The 16,380-nt window shown below is 53.2% G+C and overlaps 7 protein-coding genes across 7 annotated transcripts; 5 read left to right on the top strand and 2 right to left on the bottom strand.

Moving 5' to 3' along the window:
* The first annotated feature begins 899 nt into the window (after positions 1–899).
* On the top strand, positions 900–1,569 carry BU24DRAFT_423000 (uncharacterized protein). Its single transcript, XM_033528123.1, has one exon. The coding sequence runs from the start codon at positions 932–934 to the stop codon at positions 1,307–1,309; it is 378 nt and encodes a 125-aa protein (XP_033384959.1). The 5' UTR covers positions 900–931; the 3' UTR covers positions 1,310–1,569.
* A 950-nt stretch (positions 1,570–2,519) lies between these two features.
* BU24DRAFT_422997 (uncharacterized protein) lies at positions 2,520–4,192 on the top strand. Its single transcript, XM_033528122.1, has 2 exons — positions 2,520–3,092; positions 3,177–4,192. Exons 1-2 carry the CDS (start codon positions 2,900–2,902, stop codon positions 3,974–3,976), a joined length of 993 nt encoding a protein of 330 aa, XP_033384958.1. The 5' UTR covers positions 2,520–2,899; the 3' UTR covers positions 3,977–4,192.
* Positions 4,193–4,371: 179 nt separating this feature from the next.
* BU24DRAFT_391926 (MFS general substrate transporter) lies at positions 4,372–6,481 on the top strand. Its single transcript, XM_033525128.1, has 3 exons — positions 4,372–4,823; positions 4,880–5,157; positions 5,220–6,481. The coding sequence occupies exons 1-3, from the start codon at positions 4,539–4,541 to the stop codon at positions 6,196–6,198; spliced, it is 1,542 nt and encodes a 513-aa protein (XP_033384957.1). The 5' UTR covers positions 4,372–4,538; the 3' UTR covers positions 6,199–6,481.
* Positions 6,482–6,644: 163 nt separating this feature from the next.
* BU24DRAFT_451109 (uncharacterized protein) lies at positions 6,645–9,140 on the top strand (the record flags this gene model as incomplete). Its single annotated transcript, XM_033531077.1, has 2 exons — positions 6,645–8,340; positions 8,398–9,140. Exons 1-2 carry the CDS (start codon positions 7,110–7,112, stop codon positions 9,138–9,140), a joined length of 1,974 nt encoding a protein of 657 aa, XP_033384956.1. The 5' UTR covers positions 6,645–7,109.
* A 186-nt stretch (positions 9,141–9,326) lies between these two features.
* On the bottom strand, positions 9,327–10,839 carry BU24DRAFT_422994 (uncharacterized protein). Its single transcript, XM_033528121.1, has 2 exons — positions 10,713–10,839; positions 9,327–10,648 (listed from the first exon to the last, which is right to left on the bottom strand). Exons 1-2 carry the CDS (start codon positions 10,798–10,800, stop codon positions 9,729–9,731), a joined length of 1,008 nt encoding a protein of 335 aa, XP_033384955.1. The 5' UTR covers positions 10,801–10,839; the 3' UTR covers positions 9,327–9,728.
* Positions 10,840–11,710: 871 nt separating this feature from the next.
* BU24DRAFT_433516 (MgPPT1, serine threonine phosphatase 2A catalytic sub-unit like protein) lies at positions 11,711–12,818 on the bottom strand (the record flags this gene model as incomplete). Its single annotated transcript, XM_033529979.1, has 3 exons — positions 11,711–11,751; positions 11,801–11,867; positions 12,057–12,818. 3 exons carry the CDS (start codon positions 12,816–12,818, stop codon positions 11,711–11,713), a joined length of 870 nt encoding a protein of 289 aa, XP_033384954.1.
* A 2,308-nt stretch (positions 12,819–15,126) lies between these two features.
* Positions 15,127–16,005, top strand: BU24DRAFT_206723 (transcription initiation Spt4). Its single transcript, XM_033521881.1, has 3 exons — positions 15,127–15,178; positions 15,276–15,579; positions 15,644–16,005. Exons 2-3 carry the CDS (start codon positions 15,307–15,309, stop codon positions 15,737–15,739), a joined length of 369 nt encoding a protein of 122 aa, XP_033384953.1. The 5' UTR covers positions 15,127–15,178; positions 15,276–15,306; the 3' UTR covers positions 15,740–16,005.
* The last annotated feature ends 375 nt before the right edge of the window (positions 16,006–16,380 follow it).

Below are 16,380 nucleotides of genomic sequence, written 5' to 3'. Positions count from 1 at the left end.
CGCATAACAAAGTCCCCCTCCCCTCTAACATCATTCCAACTTCAACACCACGATAGCACTCCCAAGAACCCCATCACCTCCCCACTCTAATCATCAGCTCGCCCTCACACAACAAAAACCCACTCGCCCACTCGAATATATATACACGTAATAAAGCATAACCACAACCGACCAATCACGACACCCGCACGCTGACACCCATGTCCGCATAGACAACCCCCCTCCCAAACGTCTCGTCTCTGAAACGTCACTCCCAACCGTCACGCATCAAGCGAGAAAGCCCAAGAGCTCAGCGAACGAGTTTTGAATGCATGATGTTGCTTTGCGTATTTTAGGCACAAATCTGTTAGACACAAACAAGGATCAATTGGGGTGTTCGAAAGGGGAGAATCAAGGGTGTTGCTCTTTTTATCTGAGGGTGTATTATCTTTGTCTCTCTCGTGCTTCCTCTCCTTTGCTCATTTCACTTTCTTTCCGGTTGCTTACGAACGAACGATTAACTTTCTTCATATTCACTCCTTCAATTTATTTTTATCATATTTTTATTTGGTGAGGAAGGGATCCCATTGATTGGGTTCTGTACGGTCGTTTGTTAGAAGGAAGGAATATATCAAGTGCTTGAGCGCCGGCCGCAACGTTCGAATTTACCAACCACATACCAGCGAATATCGACTACTACATCGGACGGATTTCGCCAACCTACGAAGGGAAAGTGTAATTCTTTGAATCACAAGAAACTTCTTGAAAAAGAAGAAAAAGATGGCTGTCGATTGGGTGCTCGGAGTTCGAGGATTGCAGTTCGTGTTGGCGGCGACGGTGCTCGGACTCATGGGCTACGGTACGTGGACTCCCATCCCATCATCACAAACGAATTCACAAGAACTAACGAATTCCTACAGTTGCGTCATGGTGGTCCTCCCACTGGCGACTAATGGCACCCAGCGAGGTCAACTTCATGGTCTTCACGCCCGTGTGGTCGATCCTCTCCGTGATCCCGCTCATCCTGATCCCGCTCAAGATGCCACATCTGGCCACATCCACGGTGCCCAAGATTGGACTCATCGCCCTCGAGGCTCTCACCATGCTCTACTGGTTTGCGGGCTTCATCGCGCTCGCCGTCTTCCTCAGCGACCGCATTTGCTTCGGGACCGTATGCTCGGTCGCGAAGGCGGGCACCGCTTTGTCCGCGTTCAGCTGGGTGGCCTGGGCGGTTACGCTGGCGATGAGTGCGCTGCGAGCGTTTAGGACTGGGTTTAAGAAGGGGGAGAGCGGTGGTGAGCCGAAGGTTGAGATGCATCAGGGTGTCTGAGCTGAAGGGATTGAGAAATCCCTCAGGTTGTGTTGGTGATGTCGGACATGGCTTGACGACATAATGGTCCTGATAGGATCGCGAATGGCGAAGGGGACCATTCGTATGAGCTGAGGGGTTTTCCTTTCCCTGTGCGTATTTCGGAAGATGCAGGCCATCAAAGACGGCGCTATGGTGTTTGCCTTCGAACAGGCGAAAATCCTGTTTGACCTCTTTTTTTCTCTTTTCATATTGATCACGCGATATCCCGTTTCATACTTACGTCGCGAGCCATACTAAGGTTTAGATGTCTTTGCGCCGGTCCCTACTCAGGTTCGGTTCGCCTGGAGATATGGGGGACTGATAGTGCTAGGCAGAATAAATTTTAATGATAAGAGCGTCAAATTTTGTGAAGTTGCGGGTATTATGTGCATAGTCCCTTAATGACGAGAACTGAAACGGAGTGGTGACGCACGAGTGCTGGCTGAAACGATACTCCAGACTGGAGATGTTTCTGGCTATCATGGAAGCGGCCCCAACGTGCGTTCAACGGGGAGGACGACATCAGTTCACGACGATGGTTCTGGGTGGGAGAAGTGAGTGCGCAATCTCAGCCGATCCTTTTCGGTTCTCCGGTGTTACTGATAAACAAGGCCAACAGCGTGGGAATTGGTGGCAAAGAAGAGGACGATGAGGATCTTGTCTTTAGCAACTGGGCCGGCGTGGAGAGTGAGATTCGAATAGTGAAACATCAAGTGCGGGAACATCAGTCAAAGAAGCAATCATGGTCCGAACTGGCAGAGTCGATAAAACGACTGCTAAGGTAATCGATGGACTTCCAGAAGGCTTGTCCATGGCTTGGAAGTGACTTCTCTTGCAGTCTTGCGGCTCATATCGTCCGATGGGGTGTTGTAGCATGTACTAAGACGTAGACAAAGTGTTGGAGGAGACGTCGTGTCTTGCAGCAATCGCCCGCCCGGAGAGCGACGATCCGGTGTTTGTCGCTACACCAAAAGTCTTAATACCGTGTACACTCCACGTATCTGGACGGACGTAAAGAGTAAGAAGGAAGAGCGAAAGAGGAAGTAATCCTTTTTGTGATTATTATTTCTATTGCAAATCGAACGTGGCGATTGACCCCAGTCGATGGCGGAGTCGCAAACAATTGTATTAGCGTCCATGATCCTCTTTCTTTGATTCCTCCTCCTTTCCAAGTCCATCCCTTCCTGCAGGGGCCACCACATCCACATCCACATTCACATCCATCCACTACATCCTACCACATCCATTGATCCATACATAAACTTATCCCAAAACCACATATACCTACTACTCGCTCGCCGGGTTTTCCCTCCCTTTCTTCGAAACAATACCACCACTTTCGCTTCATCTCCTCTCCCCACCTCAATCTCATTTCCCTCACCATCACTCCTTCTATGGTAATACTACTACCGTCCTCTCCACAGTACTGTTACTACCATCCGTGAGCAATTTTATTGAAACAAGACGACCTTTCTGCTCGGCTACCTCACCCAGTGGGGAGAGATATCTTTTGGTATTATTCATTTCAGGTGTTGAATAAAAAAGGCGCGATCAGGCCTATCAAAGAAAATGTCAAAGACGAGTGTCTTCACAACCATCACACCCTTACCGGCAGGTGTCACGCGCCAGAGCGTAGTAGATACATACCACAGTCATGGGGAAATGATCGACCTGAATCCTCTGGTCATCGAGCGATTCCAATGCAGGCCACCAAGCAATGCGCCAACGGAAGAATACTATGCGACCTGGTATACAATTAAAGGTAGGCTATTCTCGCACCCGCAGGAAGCGTAGTACTTCGTCACTGTCGCATATCTCATCACTCAATACTGATCAATACCAACAGACAAGGTCGCCTATCTACCCGGTGGTCTCGCTTCAGGCTCAGTCTCTTACCATGCTTGCTTCCATAACCTGCCCGAGGGTTTGCAAACACATGTGTATGCGCCCCTAGGTCTCGATATCCGTGCGAAATGGAGTGTCGGCGGCCAACTACCAGGAGAACCAAAGCAACCTGTTGAACTCGGTCTCGGTATCCCATCTGAAGGCCTCTACATCCGAGAAGATGTCAAGATGAAGTGCAACATCATGATGCTCTCGTTCGTCAAGAAGACCTTCAAGGAATCCCACTCCAAGCTCGTCGATCGATTGGTAGAAAAGGCCCACGCCATCGAGGCTAGGATCGCAAACGAGAGGCTGAAGGGACTCAAGACGATTGATCCCTCCGAGCGAATGGGCGTAGGCGACATCTTCATCGCGCCGCCGCCAGGATACAAGAGCGACGCCCACATGAGGAAAGAATCCAACAGTTCGCCTCCTCCTGATAGTCCTGGGCTATCATTTGCCTCGACCCTGACGAGCCAAGGCTCTTTCCTATCAAGATCACCACCAACCTATCTCGAACCAAAAAGCCTTGCCACACCGAACCGCATGTCTTCCGGCCCAGAACTCTTAACGTCGAAACGATACGACCCGAACGCCCAATGGACAGAAACAAGCCAACAGGATAAGGTCCACAGCAGGAGCCCTTCGGCGCCTGTCTTCCCTACTTCATATGCCACAAACCTACCAGTTGAATTGCCAGCTGAAGGACCGCCAGTACCACCCAAGGACCGAACCGCGTTCAGGGCCGAGTTGCCAGGATGAGATGATTTCACGAATCTTATGTCTTCTTCATTGTTTATATCGCTTTTCTTTCCTATTTCTCCCATTTCAAGTCATTCATTTCCCTTTTGCGTCTGGCGGTTGATACCCGTGCTCGATTTCTGGTTGTTGGACCTGCATGTATTACGGTAGCACAGTGGCGCAAAGCGATTTTCTAAAAGTATAGCTAGATTTCTCTCTCATCTCGCGGAGTCACCACTATACATTGATTGAATTTGAAGATTCTTTTGTCGTAAATTTCGTACCATGTAATGTCTAAAATGCCCACGTGATCACGCGTCAGGTGTGAATTGGTACGCCCGGAGCTAAGGTATCTCCAGCCGAGGCGTCCTAAAGTTCGTAGCGAACGCCGCAGCTGTCGTCTCCTACATGAGGCACATGCATTGTAGATCACGCAATCCCGTCTCTTGAGTTCAGAACGTCTCCCTTCAAACAACATGAGGGCATACACGGAGACTTTTGAGTTCACAGGAAAACGCTGTTGCGGCTGAATCTAGTCTCAACGACCAGCCCGAACGATCCGACTCTACGATAGAGTCGGACAATGCCTCGCGATGAAGTAGCTTCAACGAGCCAACCAGCACAGGCGAAATCAGAAGAGAAAGATGTACCAGAAGAACCAGAACCACCTACTCTCACGGATGTCGAGGCCGAGATTCCATACACCATATTTACGATTCACGAGAAGCGGTTTATGACATTCATCCTGACATTTGCATCACTGTTCTCCCCCATTTCCTCGACGATCTACTATCCGGCGCTTAGTCCTTTGGCAGAGGAATTGCATGTCACCGACTCAGCGATCAATGTCACTATTACGACTTTCATGGTAAGTCCACACTAACTACATCGTACAAAAATGTCATCGTCTAATTGTTCCCATAGATATTCCAAGGCCTGGCGCCTGCATTCATCGGCGCATTTTCCGATGCAGAGGGTCGGAGGCCAGCATATCTAATATGTTTCATTGTGTACATCGCCGCAGACGTCGGTCTCGCGTTGCAAGGGGACTACGCCGCACTCCTTGTCTTGCGTTGCGTGCAGAGCTCTGGAAGCAGTGGGACCGTTGCACTTGCGAATGCGGTCGTTGCTGATTTCGCGATGTCGTTTGAGAGGGGGAAGTGGATGGGTTGGGCGAATGCTGGTGGGCTTTTGGGACCTACGTATGTCTTTCTTATTATATTTGAGTTTTAATACTTGTGTTCGCTACTAACAAAGAATACAGAATTGGACCTGTAATCGGTGGACTACTGACGCAGTATCTGGGGTGGCGATCTATCTTCTGGTTCCTCGCGATTTTCGCCTTCGTGTACCTCATCCCCATCGTTCTCTTCTTCCCCGAATCCTGCAGAGCGGTAGTAGGCAATGGATCACGACGCCCTCCCTCAAAATGGAATCAATGCCTTCTGGACCCCATAATCACCAAACGCATTGCCTCCAATCCATCCACCTTAAGCCCACCGATCCCACCCCACCGCCTCCGCTTCCCCAACCCCTTCAAAGCCCTCCTCCTCATCTTCTCAAAAGACGCCTCCCTCCTCCTCTTCTCCTCCGCCGTAATGTTCGCCGGCTTCTACGCCTTCATGGCCATCATCCCCTCGCAATTCGAATCTAAGTACGGCTTCAACTCTCTGCACATCGGCCTCTGCTACCTCCCCTCCGGCGTCGGCGGCACCATGGCCGCCCTGATCGGCGGCCGCCTCATGGACGTCAATTTCCAGCGGCACGCCCGCAAGCAGGGCCTCGACGCCTCGGACACGCGGCGGATCCGCACGCTGACCACGTTCCCCATCGAGGCCGCACGCCTCGAAATCGCAATCCCGCTCATCGTGCTCGGGTCTCTCGCCATCGTCGCGTTCGGCTGGGTCATGCGGTACCCGACGCACCTCGCCGGCCCGCTGATCCTGCTGTTCGTCGTGGGGTTTTGCTGCACGGGTGCGTTCACGATTCTCATGACGCTTGTTGTCGATATCTATCCTGAGAAGCCGGCCACGGCGGTCGCGGCGAGCAATATGACGAGGTGTTGGCTTGGGGGCGGGGCGACGGCGGCGGTCGTGCCGTTGGTGAGGAGGATCGGCATGGGGTGGGCGTTTACGCTGTGTGGTGGACTTTGGCTCGCGCTGTGTCCGCTGCTGGTGCTGGTTGTGAGATGGGGGCCGGAGTTTAGGAGGGAGAAGGCGAGGGCGAGGGAGGGGGGTGAGTGATGAGGTTTGGGTTTTGATTAGGTTGATGTAGTTAGAGGATCTCTATGAAGAGCTGGGGAAGAGTGGTACATTGAGATTTTGGGTGTATATATCAAGATGGTACGGAACTGAGCCTTGACTTCTAGAAAGCAAAGCTACAAATCGCAAGTACGCTTAAACAGACAGACATATGGACATGTAGCTTAGTCTCTGGTCAAAGTATGCATCCACATATGAAGCCACTGTAGTTAATCAAGAGGGCTCGACGACTATTTCAAACCCATGAATCGTTAATTTTTTTTTCAAGGCATACTTATCATTTGCCTGTATCTCCAATTCGCATCACACATCTAAATCATAAGCGACCATACAATGTCCTAATCGACCATCAAACCTACTATCCCATCCCGACCAAGTCCAAACCATCGTCCCTAAACCCCCTCCTTCTCATCCATTGAAACCACCATCATTCCCAAAATAAAAATAAAAATTCTCACAAAACACCATCAAAACATCTACCTCGCACTCAGTCTCACCATGAAATCAATAGTCCAACTCGGCATCTCCGGGCGAACCTGAAACAAACATAGCCAGGGACCTGCATCCACTCTTGGCAAGCCTCCCGCGCCCCATAGAAATCCACATGTGCATGCGGCGGGCGAACTCTCAGCACCTCCGCATAACTCCCGACGACATACCTACCCAACTTCTTACAATCCACACATCTCACAACAAAAACCAAACCAAACCACACAACACCCCCGCATAATAATTCACTCGCTCAAAGTGACACACATCTTCCCTCCCGCTCACGACCTCGCATCACCACAGTAAAGCTGCGCGCGCACCGCCGCGCCAGCTAACCCTGGACCTCCGTCCGTCCCACAACCACACCTCTACACCCACCCATACCTCAGAGTCCAGACACCAGCATGTCCCTCCGCCGCCTCTCACGCCTGCAATCCCGCCTCCTCGCCTTCGTCCTCGTGAACGCGCTCCTCGTGATCGCGTACTGGCTCTTCACGCCGACCAACTTCGCCGACGCTGCGGAGTTACACTCCTCGCCTGGAGATTCACTTGTTGGGTTAGAGTTTCTGAGGCGCGGGGAAGAGGAGGGGGGGGAAGGGAATGCGGATGAGGATGGGGGGTATGTGGGTGATTTCAAGTATTTCGATCGGAGTTTGACGGGGAGGGCGGTGGAGGGGGTGGAGGGGCTTGAGGATGGGAAGGTCAGGGAGGTGGAGACGCTGGCGGGAAGGGTGACGCATTTTGTTCTTGAGAGAGGTACCACGGCGAAGAGGAGGAGGAACCTCGGGGTGGAGGAGGAACGGCGGGGGGTTAATGGGTCGGAGGGAGAGGAGGTGGACGAGGAGGAGGAGGATGAAGAGGAGGAGGGGTTGGAGAGGAGACAGAATCGCAACCAGGTGTTCGTTTCTGTGAGCTCGTGTCGCCAGCCTGATGCCACGACAAGATTGAGGTTCGAGGATCCGCCGCAGCTGAGCCTGTACGTTTCGGCTTCGGATCGGAATCAGCAGCCTGGTCCTGGGAACGAGGAGGGTCTTGTGGGTGGGAAGGCGATCCCTCTTGTGGGAGGCTACGCGAATCTGTCTATTTCTACGACCAACAATGTATATATTGGAGTGTCCGCGCCGAATCTCACGGAGGGATGGCAGGGCGGTTGGCAGTTCGAGGTCGCAGCCAGCACGAAAGGGTTCTACCACAGCTACAACCAGAACGAGACGTTTCTTTTCCTGATCGATACAGACAGCGACTCCGCACTCTTCGTCTCGAAGAATCTCACGAGCAACAACGACTCGGCCACCATCGACGCGTGGAGAGACCTGACCGATTCCCCGTTCACCATGTTCGCCTTCAACGACACGGAATGGGGTGCCCGAGGACTGGAACGCTCGGTGTGCGGGCTCAAGTCCGTCTTCAACACCTCCAACAACTACACCGTCGACAACCGCATCACGACCAAGTTCGGCGGCGGTTCGCCCAAGGCCCTGTTCCACGTCCAGAACCTCACCGCCGACACAAGCTACAGGGGCTACCTCGTCGTCGACACCGACATGACGACGAGCAACCTCGACTTCTCCGCGACCGCGCCCCTAGGAGCCGGCGGCAGAGTATGGCAGCAATTCATCTTCACCACCAAGAAAGGTATTCCCACCCACCAACCCCCCCTCCAAACCACACACTAACCCTCCCTCCACCCAGACGACTCCTGCCAAGTAATCTTCGACCTCCCCTTCTGCACCAACACCGCCTACGCCGTCCCCTCCTCCAGGAAATTCAAATCCGACGACGCGGCCCTAATCTCCATCTACGACGCCAAAGCCGCCGCCTACTACACCAACTTCACAAAGTCCCTCTCGCAGATCGCCTGCGAGACCACCGGCTCAGCCCAATACTCCCTCGCACGCAACTGCACAGACTGCGCATCCGACTACAAAGACTGGCTCTGCACAGCCCTCATCCCCCGCTGCGAAGACTGGTCCGCAAAAGGCGACGCCTTACAAATGCGCAACGTCAACTCCCCCTTCCTCGACGGGTCCCCCCCACCCTCGGACTTCGTTTCCTCCACTTTCGCGCTCAACCGCTCGTCGCCCGACTTCAATGCGACGATTGGCGAGAGGGCGGCGTTCGCGAAGAGTAGGCATGCGTTTATTGACGAGGAGATTCAGCCGGGCCCGCATAAGGAGATTCTGCCGTGTGAGGATCTTTGCTTTGCGCTTGTGAGGAGTTGTCCTGCGCAGCTGCAGTTTGCGTGTCCGATTGAGCCGGCGAGGAGTCTGGCGTATGGGAGACGCCAGGATAATACGGATACCGAGATTGTGTGTAATTTCCCGGGCGCGATTAGGAGTTTGAATTTGAGGAGGAGTGCTGCGGTGGGGAGGGTGAGGGGAGGGTGGTGGATGGTGGGTGTGGTGGTGGGGGTTGGGGTTTGGTTGGGGCTGTGATGATTTTGAAGCGAGCGATTGTATTGGGAGCATTTTCTGGCGGGATTTTGCATTGGGTATCTCGGCGTTCTGCTTGGTTTTTGTGGTGGCGTGGCATTGTAGATACACTCAGGGGGGGATATCAGAATCGTACAGCAACGTCACGAACATACACACGACATATGAAGGAAACATCAAAAAGCAATGAAGATAGACGTCATATCTATACCCACCTGTACATCCCAACCCCGTATCTCCCATCCACTGAGGTGAAGCATCAACTGATTCAATGGGGGTGGAAAGGCAACGGAGAGGGAATGTATATGTTCGCATTTCAATTGAAGAACTCTGGACAGATGAGGTAGGGCATAAGATTTCTCGCTCTTTTGCTCCTTTCTCTCCTCCTCCTCGTCATACAGCACTACTACAGAAGAAAAGATAAGATAAAGATAGAAAGATAAAATGAATCAGAAGAGATAAAAAGGGAAGCCGAACCCAGGGTATCTAAACAAAAGAAAAAAGGAGGCCCATCATACTACATGCCATTATCACAGTCAGTAAAACCAACAAACCAGGAGAAAAAAAGACGAAGACAACACATCCCTCAAATCACCCACCCGTCAAAACAAACTCCCCCACCTTCTCAAAGTGCCTACTCCCCCGATGCCAACTCGGCAGCCCCTCCTCCCCAACCTCATCCTCGTCCCTACAACCCCTCCCACAACCCCCCTCCGCCCTCCACTGCGCACCCGCCCACTTCATGCACCGCGCGTACTCGCCACACCTGCCCTTCCTCTTCTTCCTCCTCGCCGCCGCGTCGGCGAGCGTGCGGCGCGGGAGGAGCCGGCGCAGGGTCAGGATGGACTTGGCGAGGAAGTCTGATGTTGGGACGGGGAGGGCGAGCATGGCGGCGGAGGTGGCTTCGAGGGATTCGAGGGCGTAGAGGGCTTCGTCGGGGTCGGAGAGGAGCCAGGAGGTTTGAGGGGCAGGGGAGAGGGTGGGTGTGAGGGGCGTGAGGAGGAGGCGGCGCCGGGGGCGGGATGTGTTGGGTGTGATGTCCTCGTCGCCCTGGTGCTTGGTTTCCTTGCCCGGGTGGGAGTCTTCGAGGAGGGTGGAGGGCGAGGGCGAGACGTCCCGTCGTTGTTTTCGTTGCGATGGCGGCGGGGGGAGCAGCGCGCGGACGATGAGTTCGTCGAGCTCTTCGAAGGTCGTGAAGTTGTTTAGTTCCCACTCCAGGACCTCGGGCGCGCAGTCTGCCATCCCTGCGTACACCGAGTCCTTGACCTCCATGAGAAGCTCGAATATCATGCGCTGCGGGACGGGTCGCTGGTTGAAGAGAAGCTGTATCGGAGGCAGGAACTTGCGCGCGATCTCCCCGCCCGTGTAGAGGTTCTTGCCCCGGCAGTACGGCGCATTGTCCGCCATCTGGAGTTCGATCTTCGAGAGCTGGCGCGAGAGGCCGGCGCATAGATGTCGGATCTGTATGAGTGGGTTCGTTGATAGCGAAGTTTGCAGGGACTCGGAGAGGTCTGTATGTACGTCAGTCTCGATTTTCATTCCACCGTCGCAACGACACTCTCAACTCCAACTTACCAGTAAACGCGACCTCCCCCGCCAACACGACCAACGCCTCCGCCAACTCCTTCTCCTTCTCCCGCAGCTCCCTCTTCTGCGCCTGCATGCTCCTCCACGGCACCACGAACCCTATACTCCTGCTGCCTACCTCCGCTCCGCCCGCGACGACGCCCTCGCTCCTCAATCTTCCCTGCGCATCCTCATTGCTCGCCTCGACGACCGCGCCGCTCTTCCCGCTCACGTCGCCGGGGAACCGCCCCGCATTGCGCCGCACGTGCACGTCGTCCGGGTGGTACTGGAAGGTGAGGAGGAGGTCGCTGGCGTCGCCGCCGCGGGCGCTGGAGGGGCTGCGGAGGTTGCGCCAGACGTTTAGGACGGCGTTGGTGGAGAAGAGGTGTTGGTATGGTGACATTGTGTGTGTTGTTTTTGGTTTGTGTCCTTGGTGGGAGGTTACATCGCTGATGGATGACGGGATGAGGGAAGGAGAGTGAAAGAGAGAGAGAGAGAGGATATGGGAGGAGGACGACTGTTCGCTGGGCGATTGCGTGGGGTTGTGTGAGTGGTGGGGTAGGGTATGGTATGGGATGCGAATCGCGATTGAATGGATGCCCGGTGAGACGGGAAAGAATCTGGTTATTGTGATGGTTATTATGTTGGCATGGCGCATCCGTTTGGCCAGGGTTGTTGTTCTTTTGCCGAATGGGGGTTAGGGGCGGGATGGGTTTCGTAGCGGGGATGGGATGGGATGGGATGGGATGGGACATTGTAGGTATGATGGCGTAGGTACACGGGGAATACAAAGAAGTGCATCCACCAGCGCATTTCATGCCTTTGTCGGGGGCTTGGCTTTGCATTTATCATGTTCTGATGGCTATTGTTCGTCGCAAGGGTGGTATTTCAAGCAGGGAACTGATGTTAATGCCGACGCCAGAACGTTGGAACGATTGGTGTGATCTGATACATGTATATTTGGTCCGATCTCGATTCGATTCAATCCCTAAATCTCGAGAACAGGTCTAACGTAAGGCAACGTAACCACGACGCGGCGGCTCGCTGGCTGGTGGAAATCGTAGGTAGCGAAGAAACATCTAGTTAATAATATACACGTCCGGACCTCCCCCCCACGACCCCGTTACTCCCAAACAAATATTTATTCATCAGATTTCCAAATACCTAGCGAACATCACCAAACTCTTGATATGCTTTGCGCCAATGAACACCAAAGTATGCATCGCTGTAGATCAGACCAAATCATCCGAACCCTTCCCATCCTATCCCGAATAAAGCATTGGTATCTTCTTACAGCATCCCCGCAAGTCCGTTTGAAGCGTATGCCATGGGCTTGATGTTGGGATGGGGCACTGCGTCGAACTTGGTGAAGTTGAGCTTGTACTCCGGTCCGATCTTGATAAAAGCGCCCTTGTTGCCCGTGCTGTCGCAGTAATGGGGCGCAGAGAAGACTGTGATGCAGCGGCCGTCGTGTTCCACCTCGTAACCCTCCATTCGCACCTCGTGCGACCGGATGATAGCCTCGAGACCGTTGTTCTCGCAGAATCGCTTCGTGACGTCGGGACCGAACTGGAGACCAACACCACGCTTCGAGGGTCCTCGGCCTGGTGCCGTCTGTGGGTCGGTCCAGAGCATTTCCATCATCAGACCCGCCTGTCCGGGTTGGCGTTGCTTAAAGCGGTCCAGCTTCCTCACGTCGTCCAATGTGATCTTGTCATCCGAGAAGAGTCCACCGTGGAGCACAAAGTATTTCTTGCCAATCAATGTCGCCAATGGGAGCGCAGAGAACGATTCCGAGAAGAGCTTGAAGACGCGCTCGGTGTACTTGGCACGGCACTCGCCCTCGAAACCGTACATCCTGTTCATGTCGTCCGTCTCGTGGTTTCCGCGGTTCAAGAAGAACTTGTTAGGGTACAGCATCTTGTAAGCATAGAGCAAGAGCGCAATCTCGGTCGACCACGAGCCACGATCGACAAAATCACCATTGAAGAGGAAGAAGTGCTTCTCCGAGGGCTTACCGGCCAGCCGGAAGATCTCCATGAGATCGAAGAATTGACCGTGGGTGTCTCCGCAGACGGTGATCTCCTCGCCTTCCTCGATGTCGACCTCCACCATGGTGGGCTCCTTCTTAATCAGTTCCATGACGGAGACGAGGATCTGGAAGACGTATTTCTTCGCGAGCTTCTTTCCATTCTTGAAGCGGTCGATCATGTCCTCGATGAATTCGAGGGTCATTTCGCTTCCTAGTTTGGCACCGTCGTAGTTTTGTTCCAAGATCATGTTTTCGATGTCGAGTCCCTCGGCTGCGGACGGTGCATCCTCGACCTCGATGGCCTTGAGGAATGCATCCCGCTTGACGATCTTCTCGCACTCGGCGAGGCGGAGCTTTGCGATTGCATCGTTTGGAGCCTTCTTGACGACGAGCTTCCAATCGCGGATGGCTTCACGGTGGTGCAGGATGGCGGTGTTGGCGGACGCGCGACGGTAGTATGCCTGAGACATTGCGTGGTTAGCCGCGAGTACATAACTAGTAGCTATTTCGATCGAGGACAAGAACAGCAATGCCCGTTGTCCGACCGTACATACCTTTACATTGTTTGGATCGAGCTCGATTGCTTTGTCTGCATCAGCTACAGCGTACCCGTATGCTTCTAGCTTGATGTTTGCCTATATAGCAGCGGAAAAGTGGTGAGTGGGGTTGTCGCGTGTGGTGGGATACCGAGGGAGGAGGGGGGTTAAACGACGGACCTGGGCACGATTTGTGAAAAACGACGGCTCCTTGTCATACACCTCGATGGCTTTTGTGTAGAACTCGACGGCGGTGGGCCAATCCTGGCTCTTGAAGGCCTCATTGCCTTTATTCTTGAGCTGAGTGGCTTCTTCCTGGGGGTTTCCCATGATGAAATGAGCGTGTGCGTGTGTGGGGATACCTGGGTAGGGAGGTAAGTGAGTAAGGGTTGGTGTTCCAGAGGTCAGAAAAAAAAGAATAGCAAGCAATAATGCACTGATGTCAGTTAAGACTTAAGGCTAGGAGAGGGCGGGTAAGGCAGGGCAGGGCAGGCTGGCTGGCAGTGGCAGTGGCAGGGCATTCAGCGGCGGCGGCGGCGGCAGCGGAGGTGGCGGTTGGCTTGTAACGGGACAAAAGAAGAGACACACAGCAAGGAAACAGAACGATGACAATGATGAGGATGAGAACGAGAGAATAAAGAACAAGATAGAATCAGAGATGAGCAAAAAGGTTATTTGGAGTTGTTACCTAGCCAGCCTTATGAGATGAGGGTAGGCAGGCAGGCAGGCAAGATGGGATGGACGATTCCCCCAGCGCCAGAGCAACTGGCTGTTTATGAGCGCTGCCTCACTCACCTCTCTCTTTCCCTCTCCCAAAACAACACAACCCCACCAAACAACAACTTACAGCTCCAATAATTTCCACAAGTCTGTCTTTCCCATCAAAACAGATATCCGATTTTAAATCTGTTGATTAACCTCCTTCTAGAATTATTGAGTTCATTCGGGTGTGATAGTTGGTTGGATCGAGCATTTCCGCCAATCCCACCCTCACCGCCTTCAACCTCAGCCAACCACCGCCGCCCGTCCCCCGTCGAGGGAATCCTCCTTTGGCATCGGCCCGCATTCAAGTGGCAGAAAATAGTCGTCGTCGTCTCTATAAATTGCTAAATTGTGAAATCGCTGATATCGCCATCATGCCTAGGCGAGGAACTGCCGTCGTCAAGAAGAAGGAAAAGTACTTCTACACGACAGACAGTAGCAGTAGCAGCAACGCCTTCATCAGTGACAGTGGCAGTGATACTTTGGTCGGCGAAAGCGACGACTACTCCCACGAAGCTAGTGATAATGGAGAGGAGGACTACGCTCCAAAGAAGCGTGGGCAAAAGAAGAAGCAGAATGAATTGACGAATTCTGCTCCTTCTCGCCCTCGAGGTCAAACTGCTGGAAGTGGTAATACAGTTACTGGCACTACTCGTACTCGTGCTGGTACTATTACTGGCAACAATGGAAATGGTAATAATGGTACAACTACTACTACTGTGACTGGCGCCCGGAACCGCGCCCGCGAATCATCGTCAATTCCTCCCGCTCCCACCAACAATACCAATACCACGGACAATAATGGGAAGACCTCCCAACAAAGGGCTCGTGACCTTGCACTTCTCTTCAAGGACCTCGAAGACGATGGGAACGGGAATATTGACAATAATAATCTCAGCATTCCCAAGAAAGAGGCTCCAACCATAGATTCTTCAACTAAGCAGGGGAATATCACCACCAATCCGTCTGCTAAATCGCCAAGCCCGGAGCCTAAACCAGCCAATCGGGACGCCAATAGAAAGAAGCGGGTCCCCAAATCCCAAAGGTAGGGCAACTCTCGATTCACTTCATAAGAATCACATCTGCCATCTTGCCATCACTTCACTCCACGAACATACTGACACTCACCTAACCAAGGCAACCTAGTCAGTCACCCGCGCTTTCATCTACCTCCACTGTCCTGCCATCTCACGACACCAATCAACAACCGGTCCAACTTCAACCTCAACCTCAACCTCAAAGGGAACATCCGAATACCCAAACGAACTCAACAATGGCCTACATCCCACCCAGCCAGCAGCGCAACATGCGCGCCTGCATGGTTTGCAGCATAGTCCGTACCAACGCCCAGTTCCTCCAGTCCGGCTGCCCTAATTGTGAGCCCTTCCTCGAGCTCACTGGAAACCCGGATGCCATCGCCGACTGCACTTCCCAGGTCTTCGAGGGCCTGTTGACCGTCAGCGACACGAGCAGGAGCTGGGTCGCGAGGTATCAGCGCTTGGAGGGCTATGTTCCTGGCGTGTACGCGATCCAAGTTGAGGGCGTGGTATGTACTTCTCTTCCCCAGAACGCAGGGTATCACTTAATCAAACACTAACACAAACAAACAGCTCCCCGACGACATCGTCGTCGCGGCCGAGAACGCAGGCGTCCACTACATTCCCCGCGACGGCAGTGTCAGCGAGGCACTCCCCACGGACGGTTGATATACCCCAATTCTTCGCATCCGTTCGTCTCGGCGAACACTCACCCGCTTCGACACCATCGTCAGCGCGATTGAGCGAGCGAGCGAGCATACTTCACATTTGTACAATTACATACCAGCATCTTTGAGCGTCGGAGTTTAACGAGGGAAAATAAGTCAGAATTGGACGGGGCGTGGGACATCGGAAACAAAGGAAGGGAATCTCTTGTACTAAGGCAGAAGGAGGAAGTGAAAGTGGACTCCTTGTTTGTCGAACAGCTACCACCAACACTGTTACCAACATCAAAACCAGACGGACAGCCAAAAGGACAGAAAATAAAGGGTTGTCTAGCTCGCAAGGGACTTTTGCGTGTTGGTCGGTAGTCGAGTGTTCAGTTTAGTTTACAGTCCCAGTCCCCAGTCCCCAGATGTACGGGAATAGGCATCCCATCTGTGCGATCAATCAATGATCATAGAGAATTTCAACAAAAATTCCCCGCCTTTCTACAACCGTCCGTGAAGTTACTAACACAAGGATGTCAAAAAGTTCTCTTACGAGCAAGGTTTGGGCGTGGGTGAATGGGGGTATGCATGAATGTTGGGGGAACTTTCGTTGCGTGGCAATGGTTGATGTACACATGTGACGTGCTCGTCAATCGAGTA

This window comes from Aaosphaeria arxii (genome assembly GCF_010015735.1).
Source record: "Aaosphaeria arxii CBS 175.79 unplaced genomic scaffold BU24scaffold_4, whole genome shotgun sequence".
NCBI lineage: Eukaryota > Fungi > Ascomycota > Dothideomycetes > Pleosporales > Aaosphaeria > Aaosphaeria arxii.
This window is presented reverse-complemented; position numbering and strand designations above follow the sequence as displayed.

Excerpts from the sequence above, each read along its gene's own strand:
- BU24DRAFT_423000 (XM_033528123.1), top strand. The coding sequence starts at position 932 with ATGGCACCCAGCGAGGTCAACTTCATGGTCTTCACGCCCGTGTGGTCG.
- BU24DRAFT_422997 (XM_033528122.1), top strand. The coding sequence starts at position 2,900 with ATGTCAAAGACGAGTGTCTTCACAACCATCACACCCTTACCGGCAGGT. Across the intron at positions 3,093-3,176 it reads GACCTGGTATACAATTAAAG|ACAAGGTCGCCTATCTACCC; the intron begins GTAGGCTATTCT and ends CAATACCAACAG.
- BU24DRAFT_391926 (XM_033525128.1), top strand. The coding sequence starts at position 4,539 with ATGCCTCGCGATGAAGTAGCTTCAACGAGCCAACCAGCACAGGCGAAA. Across the intron at positions 4,824-4,879 it reads TCACTATTACGACTTTCATG|ATATTCCAAGGCCTGGCGCC; the intron begins GTAAGTCCACAC and ends TTGTTCCCATAG. Across the intron at positions 5,158-5,219 it reads GGTGGGCTTTTGGGACCTAC|AATTGGACCTGTAATCGGTG; the intron begins GTATGTCTTTCT and ends CAAAGAATACAG.
- BU24DRAFT_422994 (XM_033528121.1), bottom strand. The coding sequence starts at position 10,800 with ATGCAGGCGCAGAAGAGGGAGCTGCGGGAGAAGGAGAAGGAGTTGGCG. Across the intron at positions 10,649-10,712 it reads GGGGGAGGTCGCGTTTACTG|ACCTCTCCGAGTCCCTGCAA; the intron begins GTAAGTTGGAGT and ends ACGTACATACAG.
- BU24DRAFT_206723 (XM_033521881.1), top strand. The coding sequence starts at position 15,307 with ATGGCCTACATCCCACCCAGCCAGCAGCGCAACATGCGCGCCTGCATG. Across the intron at positions 15,580-15,643 it reads CGATCCAAGTTGAGGGCGTG|CTCCCCGACGACATCGTCGT; the intron begins GTATGTACTTCT and ends ACAAACAAACAG.